The sequence below is a fragment of the Artemia franciscana genome, chromosome 7 (assembly GCF_032884065.1).
Source record: "Artemia franciscana chromosome 7, ASM3288406v1, whole genome shotgun sequence".
Classification (NCBI taxonomy): Eukaryota; Metazoa; Arthropoda; class Branchiopoda; order Anostraca; family Artemiidae; genus Artemia; species Artemia franciscana.
The window spans coordinates 7,334,167-7,353,301 of NC_088869.1; the positions used below are offsets into that span (position 1 = coordinate 7,334,167).

General features: G+C 34.8%; 1 protein-coding gene and 1 non-coding gene across 2 annotated transcripts in view; both read left to right on the plus strand.

Moving 5' to 3' along the window:
* Positions 1–17,374, plus strand: part of LOC136028678 (uncharacterized) — a gene marked incomplete at its 5' end in the record, with an annotated part of 73,485 nt that extends 56,111 nt beyond the window's left edge. Inside the window, 3 exon segments of the mRNA XM_065706506.1 lie at positions 2,139–2,273; positions 8,113–8,226; positions 12,669–17,374. Of these exon segments, the coding sequence (XP_065562578.1) occupies positions 2,139–2,273; positions 8,113–8,226; positions 12,669–14,201 (1,782 nt within the window).
* Positions 11,195–11,268, plus strand: Trnai-aau (transfer RNA isoleucine (anticodon AAU)). Its single transcript has one exon. It is a non-coding gene; the product is annotated as a tRNA-Ile (tRNA).
* Positions 17,375–19,135: the final 1,761 nt, after the last annotated feature.

The window sequence follows — 19,135 nt, forward strand, 5'->3', positions numbered from 1 at the left end:
CCAATCCAGCTGTTCTCTTTTCAAGGCTTAATTTTTATGCCAGGCTAAAAGGGTTATGCACCTCTTCTCGGACAGCTATGCTTCAAGATCAATCACGAAAAAAAAAATTGCCTGGTGGTAGAAAAAAGAGGAAGGGTATTATTTGTTTTGAAAAATGAAAAATATGGTATTCAAACGAAAAAAAAATAATTATTGTAGACTTATTTTAAGAAGAAGAGGAGCTAATTTATCAGAAGAAAGAAAATAAGGTCTGTGTGGTTAAAATATGCAATAAATGTCTTCATAAAACAACCAAGAAACAAAGATCTAAATACAAAGCAAATTAGAAAAAAATGTTAGCATGAACAAACACATAAAGATACGTAATTATTGTAATCCTATTAAGCCTGGCGAATACATAAACTGTATCCACAAGAGGATATTAAAACTCAACCAAAACGTGTAAAATTAACTTAAGCCATCTAAAAGGGAAACAAGATCTTAAGAATAACTTACGACCGTTAATAATATATTTTTTGATATTATTTTTAAAATTATGAGGGTCAACAATATGCTAAACACTATTCAGAAATTAGGACTAATTTGGGGACCCTGGACGTGGAATGATTTCGATGGTGTTGAGTATGTTTTTAACCCTAATTTTTTATTTCACCTCGAAGTCAGATCATAGGTACAGCATCTCGTTACGGGCGGCTATAATTCACAATCTCCTAGCAAAATCTAAAAAGTATTGCCTATTATTGGAAAAATAAAAGAGGACATTGGTTATTTTTGGATGTGTATAATTGTGGTATACTACAAGCAAGGGATTTTGTTCGGTCCAGAATCCAGATTTTTGTTTGATGGGGGTAAAAAAAACCCTTAAAAACGCGTCAAAAATCTATTTATGTGCATTTCTCTAACGTTTTTAAGAGTGGGACAAAAGGGGAGCCTTCAGACAAAAGCACAAAGCACAAAACTTCACCAAAAGCACAAAACTATCAAAAATCTTCAAGATACAAAATCTCGAAAAGGTGAAGATAAATATGAGAAAAGATGGATAAGACGGTGAGTAGAACCAGGATTGAATGGTACATCAAAATATCCAGTAGTAATAAGCTAAAATTTTATTAAATTTTAATTAGTAGTTGACGATATCATTAACATTAATAGTTATTTTTGGCTGTTCATAAATTTTTTAAGTACTACGAGCAAACTTTTCCTATTAGTTTGTCAAAACTGGTTCAATTTTGTAAGTAAAAAAAATAGATTGCATTAAAAAAATAATTAAATAAACGATAATAATAAATTATTTTATTGCTACTCATTATAGAGGGAATTATAATAGACGTGCATTGGCCAAACTTTATTCTACTTTCTGTGATTATTCTGTCCTTTATGCTTCAGGTCTTTTCCCCCTCTTAATAATGGAAATTTAAAAATAATTCGGATAAATTAACTCTAATTTTGAAAATTTCTTCTGTATCTTATACCTTGGACAAAAAACCGGATTCTTGTTAGAAAATTTACAGATCCTGATATAATTTTAAAGTTGGAGGTTCTACATAGAAAGCTCTTCGGTACAGCTTCTGCGCGCATGTCCCCTCACCACCGTCTTATCCGTCTCTTCCATTGATTTTGTGTGTGTATTTGTTTTTCTCTTTGTATTTTTTTATATTTATTCTTACTCGCCATATTTACTTTATATATCGTGTGGGTGAAAAATAAAATAAATAAATAGATATTTTATAAAAGCAGGATAAATAAGAAAGAACATAATCAGAAAAACAAAAATTATCAAGAGGGCAAACATCATCAAAAGACACAAAGCCAGTAATCAAAGCATAAAAGGGAAAAAGTGTAAAAAATAAAATAAAAAATACAGACTTGGGTTAGTAATCAAAGATAGTAATCAAAGTATAAAAGGAAAAAGTATGTAAAAAATGAAATAAAAAATACAGACTTGGGCTGTACAGACTTATTAATATAGACTTACTTAGTTTCGTTCCCGAAGGGACGAAGCTAAATAAGTGAAATAGCGGATAAACGGTGTAAGGATCTAGTACTTAATGGGGTATGAAAATATCCAACAGTAATAAGCTTAAATTTGATTAAATCTTTATTAATTTTCCTTTTCCATTGAGGTGCTCTATTTTCAGCAGGATAGAGAAGAGTCAAGTAAAGGGCGACTTTCAGAAGGTGCTATTGCTGGTGGTTCACGCCGCTCACACCCCATAACTGCATGTTTTTTTGGTGCTGATTCGCCTGAAGTTTCTCAATGCATGTTACTAACGGTAGTTCGCTTTAATGCTTGCTTGTTAAAGGTGTATTGTTGGCTATTTGCAGGGGTGTCTGCGCATGCTTCATCTAGGATAGCAAAGTAAATAAATCTCAGAAACTGACTTAATTTATAGTATAAAAAGTCCCTGTCAGCAAGGGTAATTGTTTCTTTAAAAAAAAATCAGCCATTCAAGTTTTCAAATTTATTATTTAATTTAGGAGTAACTGGTATTTTTAGGTATGAGTATCAAGGGCGCATCCAGGATTTCTTTCCGGGGGGGGGGGGCTGGTAGATACGAAGCTGTAAAAAGACGCATTAAAATTTGTTTACGCATTTTTGTTACGTTTTTATGAGTCGGAAAAAATTTCGGAGGGGGTCAAACCCTCTAACACCCCCTCCTGTCTGGATACGGCCTTGATCACTATAGATGTTTAAACTTGAAGTATTGTGCTGCAAGCCTATAAGTTACTGAACATTCTTAGCTTTAACTCCATTGAGCTATGACGTTCAGGAATTAAGGTCAATGTTCACATCTCTTTCAACCCTTTCCTAACTAGCATTACGAATATGCATATTCTTTAATAGATTTGACTTAAAGCGTATGGTTTTTCCAGCCCGACAGCAACCATCCGGGGTCAATATTATAAGGTTGAGATTTGCAGTTCCAATTGGAGCTTGTAATTCAAGGGGTGAAAGGGATTCAAATGTACGAATTTAAATTGAAGGGGCTTATGAGGAACTTATTTTGAGTTCATCAATGCATGTTACTAGCCGTAGCTGCTTTAATGCTTGCTTGTAAATGGCATACTATTGACCATTTGCAGGACTGTCCGCGCTTCGTCTGTGCACGCTGTCTGCGCATGTATGGTTCGTAAATCTTTGTCTGCGATTTATTTATGGCAAATAAATCGCAGAAACTTTATTTTATTGGATTATTTTTGTGCTTTCGTATGGTTTTTAACAACAAATACAACAATTGACAACAATTTTTCTATTTGACTATAGTAACTATTGCTGTTGCCTGAAATGCTCTGTTAGTACAAGAGCAGATTGTTTATAAACAAGCTGTTGAGCAGGACAATATTCCGTGAGAACATGGTTATATAAACAAAATTATTGCTATATTTAAATCATATAGTAGTAATAGACTAAAATATCTAATACTAATGTATGTTGTCACACTGTATTCTTAGCCAAAGATGTCTTTTTTTTTCTTTTTTTAAAATACAGTTTAATAGAGAGAATTTCAAGCGACCCAGCAATTTATATTTGGAAATTTCATTATAAGTATTGTTACCTTTTTTTTTCTTACATGATATTTAAAACGTGGTTGAAACTGTTAAAACATCCGTAGCGCTTTTCTTATGGAATGTTCGTTTTCTATTTCTAGTTTTTTTTTTTTATTATTGTTTTAAATTTATCAATTTTTGTTTCTCACTCCTAATTCAGATCCACATTTAGATTGTGCAACATAACGTGACTAAAAAGGGAAGTTTCTGTACCACAATCCTTATTGTTGCTTAAAATAGGGCACTAGAAGTTTTAACTTCCAATTTTTTTCTTAAGTAATGCGAATTGCAGTTAATTGGACTCTAACCTTATATGAATGATGCAGAATTTCGGTAAAACTAGCGAAGCTAAATGCTTATTTCCAGATAAGATTAATTTTAATCAGAAGTGATATATTAGTGTTACCTTACTAAAGAGTCATGTCCTTCCCATTTTTCCCCGACCATTTTGTAAGGCATTTTCGCAAAAATCCTTAACTGCTAAATTTTAAACACTTAACTGCAAAATTTTTAGAATATTTAAAGACACCAGAATTTATTTTTGTACTACAGAATATTTGAACTTTTGTGACAAACTCAATTCTGAGCCATAGGTGTCATATTGCCAGATTTGCAAATCTTGCAGTGGCAGCCAAAAAATCGTTCACTGGCACCCAAAAAATATTTTGATTTTCTTAATTTTTTTTTCAGTATTGCCTAGCTTTTTAAAAAGTAAGTTTTGAAAAGAATTCTTCTCAAAAGAGTTACATCCAATTATTTAATTATGTTAATAGATTTTCAAAACTTCAGTAGTTTTGTCTCAAAAACTTTTGTGATGTTTGATTTTTGTAAATCCAGATGTTAAGGTTTATATTCCCAATGCAATTTTGGCCATCTTGTTTATTTGCTCTCCTACTGTTTTAATATATCAACGGAAGGTGACAATTTTTCTATCATTTCATAGCTTGCTTCGGATTGGACTTGAACCCTCTGGATGTAGAATAAAGATCATAGCGTTGCAGCTGTGATGGCCTAATGATCACTATTGCGAGGCAATACAGGTGAGAACTCCTTTTAGACTGCACTTGAACCCTCTCAACGTGGAACAAGGGTAGCAGAGTTGCAGTAGCGATGATCATTTTTGCGAGGCAATACAGGCAACAACTTCTTTTGGATTGGGTTTGAACCCTCTAAAGTTTGAGTAAAGTTCAAAGCTGATAATTCCTACCAAACTTATTTGATATCCATATTGCCTCCCTTAGGGGAGTGGATGATAAGAACCTAGCCCTTCCCTCACAAAGGTTGGATCGAGCAAAAGTCGGATTTTAAGTGTTTTATAAGCTAAAAGTGGTCATTTTTATTCATAGGGCTACCGACCAAAGGGGCTACTTAGCCCTTCCCTCACAAAAGGTGGGGTCGAGCACAGATATCTGAAACCGTAAATGTAGCTTTTTGCTTACTTGTACTTGCTGCAGGACCAAATGTGGTGCTCACCCGGCATCTAGAATACTTCGTATGGCTGGCTTCCATTTGTCGCAGTTTTTTGCCAGCTCTTCAGCAAACCGGGGCCAATAGCTTTCCCGCTTTCTGTAAAAGTTCCGAAATCCATCAATATTATCGAGGCTGTTTTTGACAGTAAATTGCCCACCAATTCTTCAATTGACCGCCAGGACGTCGGTGCCAATCTAGCAAAGGAGCAGCTAGAAGCAGTTGCTTGTTCATGCGATCATTAGGTCTTCTCAGGACATGGCCAATGCAGCGCAGTCTTCTCTATTTGACAATTGCGGCTGTTGGCTTGATGTTACATCAGTGGTGACACACATTAGCATTTGAGACTCTGTATGAAAATCCAATCTACAGGACTTCCCGTACAGTGGTGGTCAAAGATGTTTATACCATGGAAATGAAGCGCCTTCAGTGGCCAAGTCTCAACTGCATAGAAGAGAACAGATCTAACAGCTCCTTTGTAAACACAAATTTTTGTCTTTAAACTGACCTCCCGTCGGTTCCACAGATGGTGGTGGAGTTGAGAGAATTGGCTTGGGCTTTGTTCTGTTCTGTAAGTCAAGGTCACAGCCTCCACGAGAGTCTGTTAGCGAGCTAAGATAAGTGAAGCTATCTATGTTTTCCAATTCCTGTCCCTAAAGCGCAAGCTGATAATCCAACTGTATATTTAGGTCCATGGCTTTAGTTTTGTCTTCATTGGTCTCCATACCCAATAGCTGAGAGAAATATGCTATTTCATTTAGCATTACTTGGGTAGTTGCTGGATCAGCAGCAATAGCAACGGTGTCATCCGCACAGTCCAGGTCAGGTCAGACGTGTTAATACCCAATCCCATAATGATACCATTAAAACTCGAGACTGCTCTTTCTAGAATCCAATCTATACGGCAATTAAACAAAACGGGGGACAAAAGGCAGCCTTGTTTTACACCACTATCCACATATAAGGGCTCAGTTTATTCACCCAGCGCTCTTACAGTCGAATTCCATTGCTCATAGTAGATGTTCAACAGCTCTATGAATTCAACCGGCACATCATCTTCTGCCATGATTTGCCTAAGGGTTTCACGGGTTACAGATTAAAAGTAGTGACAAATCCTGAAACATGGTAATTATAGGGAGGTTGTAGCGTTCACATCGTTTTAGAATAAGATCAAGAATGAAGATCTGATTTTTACGTGTTCCCTCGTCTCTTGTAGCTTTTGGCCAGGGTGTATTAAATTTTGCTAGCCTGTCTAGTAATTAGGCTGGTCAAAAATTATGTTGTTTTCCACCTTCCCCTCCCACAGAGGATCAGGTACATACCATAACTAAAAACACTAACTATTGCTTGCTACCATGTTTGACTAGGGTCTGACGTTCCCTCCCGACAGGTGTGCTTATGACAAGAGCTGATCCACCCCCCTCCTTTGTTCTCCCCCAAAAAGGCCGAATTGATTCTTGAACTGAACAAGCATAACTGACACATCAAGTATTTCATCTTACTAAGTTTCACCCGACTTCGTCGACCCGGGAAAGGTACAGCGTATAAATCAGCCCCTTACTATCGACTAAACAGTATGAGCAAAATACCATTTTGATGGATGTCCTGAATAAATAAACTTACCATTCCCTCCTCTCGCTAATTATCCAACGAGGGTGAATTGGTCCTTAGGCTACTTCTGCAAAAAAAAAAAAAAAAAAAAAACATGTAGGGACTATATGCTATTGTCTATTCCCATTAGGTTTTATTTATATCTGTAGAAGCCATGGTGACAAGACTTGAAGGACCACTCCCCCTCCTCCATTTAAGGTTAGATGAGGTATGAACTAATGTTTGATTGAGATCAGCCAATGCTTTCTGGTAGAGATAATGATGGTAAGAATTTAGTAGCCCCTTACTCTGACATATGTCAGTATGTGTTCAGAGACCTGAAAAGCATACACAGGGCACCAGATTTTACATCTTACCAACATTGGCTGAGGTCTGGCAATCCTTTCTGGTAGATACACAATGACAATATCCCAAAAAGTCGCGTCCCTTCCCTACGCACTGGATTGTAGCTGGCCTTGTTTCAGTTTAATACTGTGCCTTAAAATCACTTCTAAAGATTCGATCAATATCGAAAACTTCATAAAATTCGACGTCAAACTTTTATGTTAATTAATTTCTTGAAAGGAAACGGTTGAGGACAAAAATGGTGACACTTTTGTTTTTTCTTCATTTAACATTTCCATTGATAGATTATATTCTAGTAATATTCTATAGACTAAGTTACTTTCAGACATCACTTTCACGTCTAAAGATCGTTTTGGGCATTCCCCCACTAAACAGGAAATTTTCAAAAACTTAGCTAAGCTGTTATTAAAGGGAGGATCAACAGGACAATGTATATCAGGAGGATCAAAGTAAGGTTGAATATATGTTGCCCTCCTGATCCACCCTTTGAGAAAAGCTTTGCAAATAATTTTTGGCAATTTGAAGTGTGAAAACGTCAGGTGCGACTTTTAGGGGTGGTGAAGACGGTATGAGGGTTTTTTTCATATTAATTCGTTTTATCTGCTCTAAATAAAAAATTCGTCTCATTCTTCATTCCAAAAAGACATTTCCAAATGCAATAATAATACCATACATAGAGTAGCGAGATACCACTTGGTCAAGCTGCAACCGACCCAAAGGCCATAAAATATTTACTAGTTTCAATTTCAACTGACAGTTTAAACACAAAAAAATAATTACTAGACACTTTAGAATTCGGTATATATAGCACATATTTTTGCATCACCCTGACAAAAAAAAACTCAAGGTAGGTGTTGAAAAGGGATGCTCAAAATGTGACCAAATCGATACATGATGACATAGCAATAGAGAAAACTCTATTTACTTTTTTTTTCTTTTTTTCGTATATATTACAGTTTTTTCTTTATAGAAAGGTAATATTCAAAATTTGACTAAACAAAAACAAAACAAAAAAAAAAACAAGGTGGGTATTGAAATAATACCAAACCGTTACATGGTGCCATAGCAATAGAGAAGACTTCATTTGCCATGTTTTCTTTCTTTCTTTCTTTTTGCATTAATTACAATCTTTCTTTATAGAAAGGTGATGTTCAAAATGTGACTGAATCTCAAATTGACACTAATGATGGAAATGTAGATGAAGAAAAGCCAACTGAAAGCCTAGAAGCTCAGTACAAGGATTTGAAATTTCAGGTGAAGTTTGTCTTTTAATCGCTTTTATTTAACTTCGTCTATTGCGGGATCAAATCTTCAACATTAAACTGTTGAAAAGAAGTCATACTCGTTTACAGGCATAGCACCATACCATATCCATATGGTAGAGGGTGGGCCAAAAGTCACTGACCCATTTCAATTTAAAATAACTTTTTTATTTTAACAGTTATATGCATGAAATTTTAGTATCATAAAGTCATGGCGATGGAAATTGATTTTCCATGTCGTACGTATACCGTATCACGTTATATACCGTACTTTGTGCGGTACTGAATTTCTCCATAATTAATTTCCAGGATCTGAAAAAATAAAAATATTAAGAAAAAAATTAATTAAGAAATAAAAAAGGTATTAAAAAATAAAAAGGGCCAGTGACTTTTGTCTTACACTGTATATATCCATATATACCATACCATATGGCTCCTTACCATATCCAAGTAATGTTGGGCCACTGGTAATGGTGTGGTCTCGGCACTAAATTTTACAGGAGAGATCAAACAGTGCTGGAAACTCATTAGTTGCATGGTACGGGGTACGTAGGCCTACCTAAAAAAAAAGAAAAAAATAAGAAAAAAAAAAAAAAAAAAACGCTATCCAGAAGAATTGAAATTCTCAAGTCCAAAAATCAAAACATGGGTAGTCATGAAAAATTATGTTAGGACTATTCAAGGACGACTTTCTGTGTCGTCGTCCCCCCTTTCCATGCTTTCATTCTTAGACCTAAAAATTTTAATCCTTCCGGGTAGAGGGACTTTCTGTTTTTTTATACATTTTATTCGCATTGGAGGACCTTTGTCGTTATTTACGAAGAAGTTATGTTAGAATGAAATAATTTATTTTTCTGTCCTGAAAGATCAACCAAAGATTAAAAAGACATAAGTAAAAAATAATGAAAAGAGGCTTTTATCTCCCAATTAGGTCCACAATCAAAGCATGAGGCAGTGATGACAAATTAAGTTAGAACTATTAAAGGACGAATTTCTGTGTCGTCATCCCCCCCCCCCATGCTTTAACTTTGAGACTTAAAATCAACTGATAAAACTTAGGTTTAATCTAATCTCTTTAAGCCGTGTTTTCTAGTTTCTAATTCTAGCATTTTTTTTCTGTTAAAAATCAACTGATAAAACTTATTTTGAGTAAGAGACTAGAAAAAGAATCCAGAGAAATAACCTGATTTTCGCATTAAATGTACTGAAATTTATCTTTTCAGAATCAAATGAACTTTTGGTGATTCGCTCAGTTTAAAATGACTGTTAAAATTTCAAATGACTTTTTACGTTTCAAAACTAAAGGATCAAGTTCGAATTGCAGCCGTATTTTTGGAGTGAAATGTAATCTGACTGCATTAATCGATCCACAATGAAACTTTGATGAAAGATATACCAGTAACCAGGGTTGCATAAACGTCTTTTATTCACAGTGGGGGCTTTAGAAAAGAAAGAGATTATCAAGGTTTCTGTGCGCAAAAAAATGTTTACATATATTTTTGTTACTTTTATACGGGTCAGAAAAAAAAATTGGGGAAGGTGGTTCAAGCCGTGTACACCCCCCCCCCCCCCATTCAAGATATGGCTATACCAGTAGCTTATTTTTTATGTATAAAAAAGTTGACGTAGACGCTTGTCTCGTTACTCTGGAGTTACTCTTGGGGAGACTTTATTATTAAAAACACCAAGACAAATATAAAGAAAAGTTTTCCTACCCGTAACTGGCTGGGGGATATGGATGAGCAGACTTGTTTATGCAAACGAGAGGTTTTTAGTCTTTTTTGGTTTGGGGCTCCCTAAAAACTGCTCCCTAGAAGCAGTGTGTAATAAGGTACACACTGCTTCTAAGCTAGGAAATTTGCCTCTTTTTTCTTTTAATTAGTATTGTTAACCTTCTTTTAATTAGTATTGATAAAAACCAACAAAATCAGTAAACTTAGTGTCTAGTCTAAACGTGAAGTAAGAATTATGTGATTTTAGCCAGGGGTTGACACGAGGAAAGGGGCAGGGGATAATTGTCCTTTCTTAGATGTTGGGGAAATATTTTTTTATTTTCATTAGAAAATGCCTCCACCCCCCTTAGATTTTGAAAAATACAATTTTGTGTATAATAATAAGAAAAATTGAAAAATACCATGCCTTTTCCCTGGATTTTAAAATAGATCATGAAAATCCTTGCCCCCCTCCTCCCTACAGTTTCGTAAACTGATGCCAATGAGTTAAAATGTTTAGTTCGAAATACAGTATAAACTAGACTTGTACCTCCGAATGTGACTTTAGCTGGGGGTCGGTATGAAGGAAATGCAGGGGGTAATTGTCCTTTCTTAGATTATGGAAAAATATTTATTTTTCTTTAAAAAAGACCCCTACCCCTAGATTTTGAAAAATACTATTTTGTATAATCATAAGAAGATCGAAAAATACCATGCCAGCTCCCTCGATTTTGAAATATATGACGAAAACTCTTGACCCCCCCCCCCCCTCCTCCCTAAATTTCGTAAAATGGTGCCAATGAGTTGAAGTGTTTAGTTCGAAACATAATATAAACTAGACTGGTACCTCCTCAGATATTAAAGAACGGATAAATCCGAAGTACAAATTTCCGGTTTCTTAATTTAGTCGTCGACGCTTCTTTGTAGGAAATTGACCTATGGAAAAATCCATGAAAAATATGTAATTTGTGCTGTATATTTTTCACTTAGGGAGGGGGACTAAAGTAAAATGAAGCATTTTTAGGAATAATATAAGTAAGCATGTCAAAACTTTTTTTTTTAAGTTGTTTTCGGAATTCATATAATTTCCATCAGAAGAGGAGCAATATTTCATTGTACCAGTGGTTTCTCTTTTATGATTTAAGTTCGCTCGATTTTCATTCTTTGTGGAAGTTACTCCCCATCGGTATTCTAGATAACAAATTCTTGCTCTTTCGTAGATATGTTTTCTTCAAATTTTAAATATAAGGCTTGTTAGCTCAGTTGGTTAGAGCGTCGTGCTAATAACGCGAAGGTCGTGGGTTCGATCCCCTCACGAGCCATGTTTTTTATAGTTGTGGCGAAATTTACAGTCAAGAGTTTGGCATTAATGACAAGGATGTGGATGAACTACTTTCATCTTTTTTTTTGGCATATTTTGAGTTCTTTTCCGTAGCCTTTTGCTAAAACTTCGAGATAGCGTAAAAAGCTTAGGCGTAGCCAAAGGGTGGGAATTTAGGAGACCCGTTTTCTAATTGATATTGAATAAAAATATATACTTGAACCATTGTATTTATGACTCGTTTAACTATTTTACGTGCGCTAGACTATTAAACACGTCGAAAATAACTTGAGTTGTGTTAGATTAATTCAAGTCATGTTAGATATGAACGACTTGAATAAGGTGCTCGAAGTGGCATTGCTACGGTCCATCCTGTCTTTTGAAGTGGATAAAGTGGATAGTCCGCTATCCAAGTGGATGGGGGATGTGTAGGGTACATCCAATTTCAACAGTCTCATGGAGGTGTAAAAAGTACATTTGGTTATATGAAGGCTTTTAATCGCCTTGAGTGAGTTATACCGGATATGCCGCCAAATTGATTGTGTCATAAATTTGTCTAAAAACATTAAGAGTATTGATGGTTCGATCATCGTTTATATTGAATAAGGCTAAAGCGAAGCATGAATGTAGGCTTAGATTTATTTCTGAATCGGAAATATTAATAAAAACCTGACGAAACTTCCTTAGAAATTGTTAAGAGAATTCCGCTTTCCAGATATGTGGATTGGAATTCACAAGGACAGGAGCCTAAACTCCATTTAGAAGGGATCAAAAAGACGGAGGAATGTGTATTTGGTATTTCAGTATCGGGGCAACGAAATATTGCCCCGAAGATCTTCCCCGCTGGCTATTTGATAAAAAAAAAGGCGACTAATTTTACCCCCACGTTCATTGAACATGTTCAGTTGAATGTATTTAAAAAAAACAAAATGAATGTGTTACACGAAAAAATGCCCTTGTAAACCCATAAAACCTTTGGAAGTAACCAAAAATGTGGCTAGCTCAAGCTCGTAGGTAGATATTCCAAGAATATTTTATAGCTGTACAAGCATGAATTGTAGCTTATTGAGCTCTGAAGCAGAATAAGCAAATAATTAATTGCAATAGTTTCAGTAAATTTCTCGAGCTTCTTGGGTTACTTCAAATTTAGTTGGCTTAACTTATCAATTCTAATTTTAGCTCTTAATTTTTAAGTCTTTTTGCACTCTTTTCCTTTTTTTTAAATCAAGTCTTGTCTCCAAAGCCCGAATGTCTATTTGCAAAAATCCATTTTAATGTGAATTTTTGGATAATGAGAGCCAAAAGAGATGAATATTGGCTAAAAATAAATAATCGGATGAATAGAGCCAAAAGAGAACTTTTTCGGCAATGCAATGTTAACGTTATTATTTTTACTTTCAGATAAATATGGCTGCACAGGAATTGATCGAAGCTGTCAAGGACGATCCTATATTGAGTCCACGCGTGAATGAATCAGTCACTCGTGCTGTTGCTGAAGAATTTCAAAAATTAGTCGACGACACCTCTGAATTGGCTCAAAACTGTACACAATCTAACGAAGTTGTCAAAATAATGAGTAAAGAGTTGAAAATTCGTCGCAGTGCTGAGCATAAAGTCATTCGATCTCCCAGTGCAAGGAAAATTGGTGCTGTGAGACGTCGATCTCGTGAAGTTCCGAAAAGTCTAAGTCACAAGTCATTGAGCTCACCGAGACGTAGTCGGTCTCGTCTGACTCGAAGTCACTCTGCAATAGTTGGTGGTAAAGTAGTCAAAGTGACTCCTCTTTTAGTTGCAAGAAATATGGATCGAACTTCGGTACGAAGCAACCTTAGGCGAGGGAAGCCTAATACTGTACGCACAGGCCTGCCTGAACCTAGCCCGTTGAAAAGGCGATCTAGAGGAAGATATAGTATGGAGGCTAACTTTGAAAGAAAACAACTCAACTTTAGCAATATGTCGAATAACTCGATTATAAATACTACCATCCAGGATGAAATTCAGCCTGATATTTTGGAGAATTCAAGTTCGGATATTGAACAGAGAGGGTCTGTTCTTAAGATCGTTAAAGCTTTTGAAAATGACTCTGTACTGAGCAACTCCTGTGATTATACCCCTAGTAAGCGGTTAAGTAACGGGTATCATTCAATGGATCTAAGAAATAGCCCAAAATTTAAAAGTGTCCCTGAAAATTTGGAAGAAATTGGCTCGACTGACCTTAAGTCACGTAGAGAATCTATTGTTTGGCAAAGTGCTGAGAATTTTATGAAAAGTTTTCAACCCATTGAAATTGATAAAAAGCCACGAGATTCAATAAAGCGCTTGCGTGCTGAGAATGCTGGAAAAGTTCATGAAAGTGTTAAAATATTTGACCACAAAGAGGATCCTTTCTCTCGAAGAATAGAAACATACCAATCACTGCCTGTCAGATCTCGTGGTAAATCTGTCGGATCCCAGTTACCAAAATCAAGCATCACGAAAGAAGGGATAACTCCCCCTGAAATTCGGTTAATTGATACAAAATGTCAAAAATCAAATGTATTGGCGACACCCAGGTCGCGTGCTAATATTGATCAACTTCTTGCACGTAGTTGTGAGAAAAGGAATGAAACACCGATTAAAGTCAGACTAACTCCCGGGGAATCTGCCTTTCAACAGGAAAATATTGAAGTGTTGTTGTCAAAAAACTTGCGTCTTGATGAGATAACAACTAATGAAGATGCTATACTGACAACACCGAGATTTAAGCCTTTCTTAACACCTCTTAAGGATAAAACTCCGAGAATTGGACGGAGCAAAACTCAACGGCGAGCTTCACCGCTAAAACCGCTTCTTATTGGCGAAGTACGACGTCGGTCCCCTCGTTTGCAATCATCCCCCAATCTTGCCATTAACTATAATCTTACACCAAAGCCCAAGTCGGATTTTAATTTCTAAACACAATGCATGTTTAACGTTTTATTTTAGATTGCCTAAGGCCCATTAACAGTGAGATTTTACAAATACTGAAACTTAGCTAGTGGTAATTTGAGCCAATCAGATTTTTCGTAGAGTTTTCAGACTGACGAAAAATTCCATGAAAAATCCTGATTCGCTTAAATTGACGCTAGTTAAATATTGGTATTGGTAAAATCGCACTGTGAATGGGGCTGCAGTGAAATTAGCATCACCTTCTATGAGAACTGTCTCTAGTTTTATCGTACTATTAATAGTTGTTTTGATATACTAAAATTATTGGAAAATAAAGTATTTCAACTGATTAAACGCTGTTAAGCAGAAAGCTTCCAGCATAACCTCCAGTTTCCCCCGGTCAGTCGTAAACTGTAGAAGCCAACATGAATTATTATAGATCCTTGTCGAAAAGACTCTTAAAATAATATACTACTCTTGAATAATTAATACTACTACTTAATAATTAATGCTCTTGTCGTGAATAAAGAGTGCCTATAGTTTGACTTGACAAAAATAAGTTCGACTTGACAACGTTGTCATAAAATGCTATATGGCACCCAAATATAGAATTTCAGTACCATTTTCGGAGTAGAAAGGCTGGATGGGGCTTTTGAAAACCACAGAGAGCTGTTTAAGAGCTAGTTTGACAGCTAACTTTTATATCTGATCACTTTTAATAAAGTAGACTTGATAACGCAATCAGAAAGCGCCTTAATTATGGCCCTCAAAAATGCACTTTGGTTATTTTCCATTAATTTATTTTTTCAAAACGCCAAAAAGGGACCATTTTCAATGAAAATCCGCCAAAAAAAAAAGTGAAAAAAGAAGCCAACATTAAGTATTATAGATTCTTGTCGAAAATACTCTCGAAATTATACTCTTGTCGTGAATAAGGAGTGCCAATAGCGCAAAAGCGTAGCATGATTCTTTCATCTATTACAATCGCGCTTGCGCAAAATATTCACTTCAAAAGAAATTATTGGCTATCAAAGCATATAAAAGATACTATGTGTTAAAGGCTTCGTCGCGGATGAAACTCCTCCCTGTGATTATTAAACTTCTTGTATTATGTAAACAATAGCTGTAATTGTAAGTTCATTTTTAAAAATATGGAAATTTTCCTCTTACTTACTAGCATGATAATTGTGTGGTTATGGCTCTCTTGTGAATAATTCTCGCAAAAATAAGATTGAAAAGTAATAGGATAAAAAATAATGATATAATTTTCAGATAATTTGATAACAAGAAAATAATTTAGAAAAAGATGCTTAAGAAATAGGATAATATTTTGATTTGAAATGAAAAGAGATAACATTTTGCATGAATATCACTTTCTAATAATAATTCATGAATAAATTACCAATCTACCAATTGATTATTTAATTTCAATTAATACTAGTCGTATAATAAAATAAATAAGGAAAAAATAAGATAGTTTTATACAAAAATTGAGAAAGTTCTTTTTAAAAAAGTCCCAACAAAAGCTTGCTTACTAGCATGATAATTGTGTGGTTATGGCTCTCTTGTGAATAATTCTCGCAAAAATAAGATAGAAAAATAATAGGATAAAAAATAATGATATAATTTTCAGATAATTTGATAACAAGAAAATAATTTAGAAAAAGATGCTTCAGAAATAGAATAATATTTTGATTTGAAATGAAAAGAGATAACATTTTGAATGAATATCAGTTTCTAATAATAATTCATGAATAAATTATCAATCTACCAATTGATTATTTAATTTCAGTTAACACTAGTTGTATAATAAAATAATAAGGAAAAAATAAGATAGTTTTATACAAAAATTGAGAAAGTCTTAAAAAAGTCCCAACAAAAGTTCTTCCTTGTGTCGGCAAGGAGCCGCCGTCCTTTGTTCTAGGCGTTTACCCTCCGGAAAATCTCCCCCGCGGAAAATACCCCTACCGGAAAATACCCCCCCTCCCGTGGAAAATAAGGCTTTCCAAATTTGAGAATTTCATTTGAGTTTTTTTTTCCGTAGGGTGGAGTAATTTCGGTACTTGTGTGTTATACCCTCTCACTCAAGCTTACGCTGTGTAAAACTCGAGAACAAACCGATTTCTTTGTTAGTTTCTTTCAAATTAGCGCTAGACAAGACAAGTGACAAGATAGATGGGAAATATATAATTTTGGCTATATATTTGTACATAAGGGGGGGGGGGATAAAGTATTTGGACAGTTTGAAGTCAGAAGACAATTTTTACTTATAAAATGCAGAATAAAATTGACTATGATTTACCAGACTGTTAAGATTAAAATAAAAATAACTATTATTGTTATGTTATCTCCAGAACCGCTAAAAGGTGAAAACAATTTTCTTGATCTAGTTAGAAAAACTGAATTTTTTTGAACTAGTTAGAACTGAATTTTTAAACTAAGAAATGAAAGCATGAGGCGGTAATGACGTATCTTACAACTATTCAAGGACCTTTCCGACAGTGTACACTTCAATGCGAACAAGGATACTAAATCACTCGTTTTCACCTTTTGTCTCAACTTTTTTTAAGCTTTTTTGGTAGCAGGAAGTACGAATTTCATTTTTTACTTTCAAGTGTATTTGGATATAAAACCGTTAAAAACGAAGTTGTTTCAATATTTCCTTGGAAATGAGACATGAAAGAAATAAATAAAGGAAAATGAGGATTTTTTAGAAATTAGTTAGACAATTTTGTGTTCAGTGTCGATCCGACTCTAAAGAAAACTCAAGTTCGATCCCCACTGTGGGTAAATTCTTGGTTCCGGTACTGTTCTTCAGAATTTAATGTGCCTTAACTGCAACTGTAATGTTTTGTCTACAATAAGAAGGGGCGGATTCAGGGATGGTTTTTGGGACGCTTGCCCTCCCGAATGTCGAAAATTGCCCTATTTACTGGGTCAGAGGGGCAAAAAAATCTCAATTGCTTCCCTTCCAAATATTAATTCTGTATCCACTCCTGACAATAAGTCATAGATGTAGTGTGCAATTTGAGTTTTCGCATGAAATATTGCCTTCTTTCAATCTATAGATAAATGTAGGTATTAGAAACATTTGTATTTAGCTCTTGTATGTTCAAGCTGTTTCTTCTTTGTTGAATTTTTTTTATTTTTGGACATCAAGTTTTGTACTCGTAAATAAGTTCGAATAAAGTTAAATTGTACTTGGGTGATTTTTTTTTTCAGATTCTCTATATGTTCAATGTAAAATATGTATTGATTAGTTCGACTTCGTTAAATGGTCGTATAGACCCCCGTTCAATGTATAATACGTATTGATTAGTTCAACTTTCTTAAATGGTCACATAAACTCCCGTTCAATGTATAATACGTATTGATTAGTTCGACTTTGTTAAATGGTCGTGTAAACCCCCGTTCAATGTGTTATATGTATTAATTAATTCGACTTTGTTAAATGGTCGCATAAATTCCCGTTCAATGTATAATACGTATTGATTAGTTCGACTTTGTTAAATGGTCGTATAAACCCCCGTTCAATGTATAATACATATTGATTAGTTCGACTTCGTTAAATGGTCGTATAGACCCCCGTTCAATGTATAATACATATTGATTAGTTCGACTTCGTTAAATGGTCGTATAGACCCCCGTTCAATGTATAATACGTATTGATTAGTTCAACTTTCTTAAATGGTCACATAAACTCCCGTTCAATGTATAATACGTATTGATTAGTTCGACTTTGTTAAATGGTCGTATAAACCCCCGTTCAATGTATAATACATATTGATTAGTTCGACTTCGTTAAATGGTCGTATAGACCCCCGTTCAATGTATAATACATATTGATTAGTTCGACTTCGTTAAATGGTCGCATAGACCCCCGTTCAATGTATAATACGTATTGATTAGTTCGACTTCGTTAAATGGTCACATAAACTCCCGTTCAATGTATAATACGTATTGATTAGTTCGACTTTGTTAAATGGTCGTATAAACCCCCATTCAATGTATAATACATCTTGATTAGTTCGACTTCGTTAAATGGTCGTATAAACTCCCGTTGAATATATAATACATATTGATTTGTTCGACTTCGTTAAATGGTCGTATAGACCCCCGTTCAATGTATAATACGTACTGATTAGTTCGACTTTGTTAAATGGTCGCATAAACTCCCGTCCAATGTATAATGCTTATTGATTAGTTCGACTTTGTCAAATGGTCGTATAAACCCCCGTTCAATGTATAATACATATTGATTAGTTCGACTTCGTTAAATGGTCGTATAGACCCCCGTTCAATGTATAATACATATTGATTAGTTCGACTTCGTTAAATGGTCGTATAGACCCCCGTTCAATGTATAATACGTATTGATTAGTTCGACTTCGTTAAATGGTAGTAAAAACCCCCGTTCAATGTATAGTACATATTGATTAGTTCGACTTCGTTAAATGGTCGTATAAACAAGAAAGCCTTGAAATTTGTATATTGGGCATTCTTAAAGCTGGGATTTAGCAAACAACATAGTAAATGCTAAGAAAATATACCAAACTAAAGATTCTCAAGTCAGGGTTTCGACTTGGTAAACTGATCTACTCTAAAGACCATCAAATTGTAATTTCATTATCTTTCGTAATTAAATTTCTTATTTTGACATCTTAGCCTGAATTTATTATATATTATTTATATATAATATTAACTTTACCTAAATTCATACATAATATTTATTTATATTATCACTATTTGTTTAGGTTTTTAGGCGGTACTGTGCTAAAAATGAAATCTGGCTAATGGTTCTTTTAAATAAAAGAAAAAAGTTGCCTCATGACATGACGCCGACTTACTAGACGAGAAGTGCTAGTCTCAGTGGTAGGTCGGTGGGTCGTGATATTTTCGTTGCAAATGCCTATTTTTTAGTATTCTCATTGGAAAAAGAACAAAGAATTTGACCCCACTCC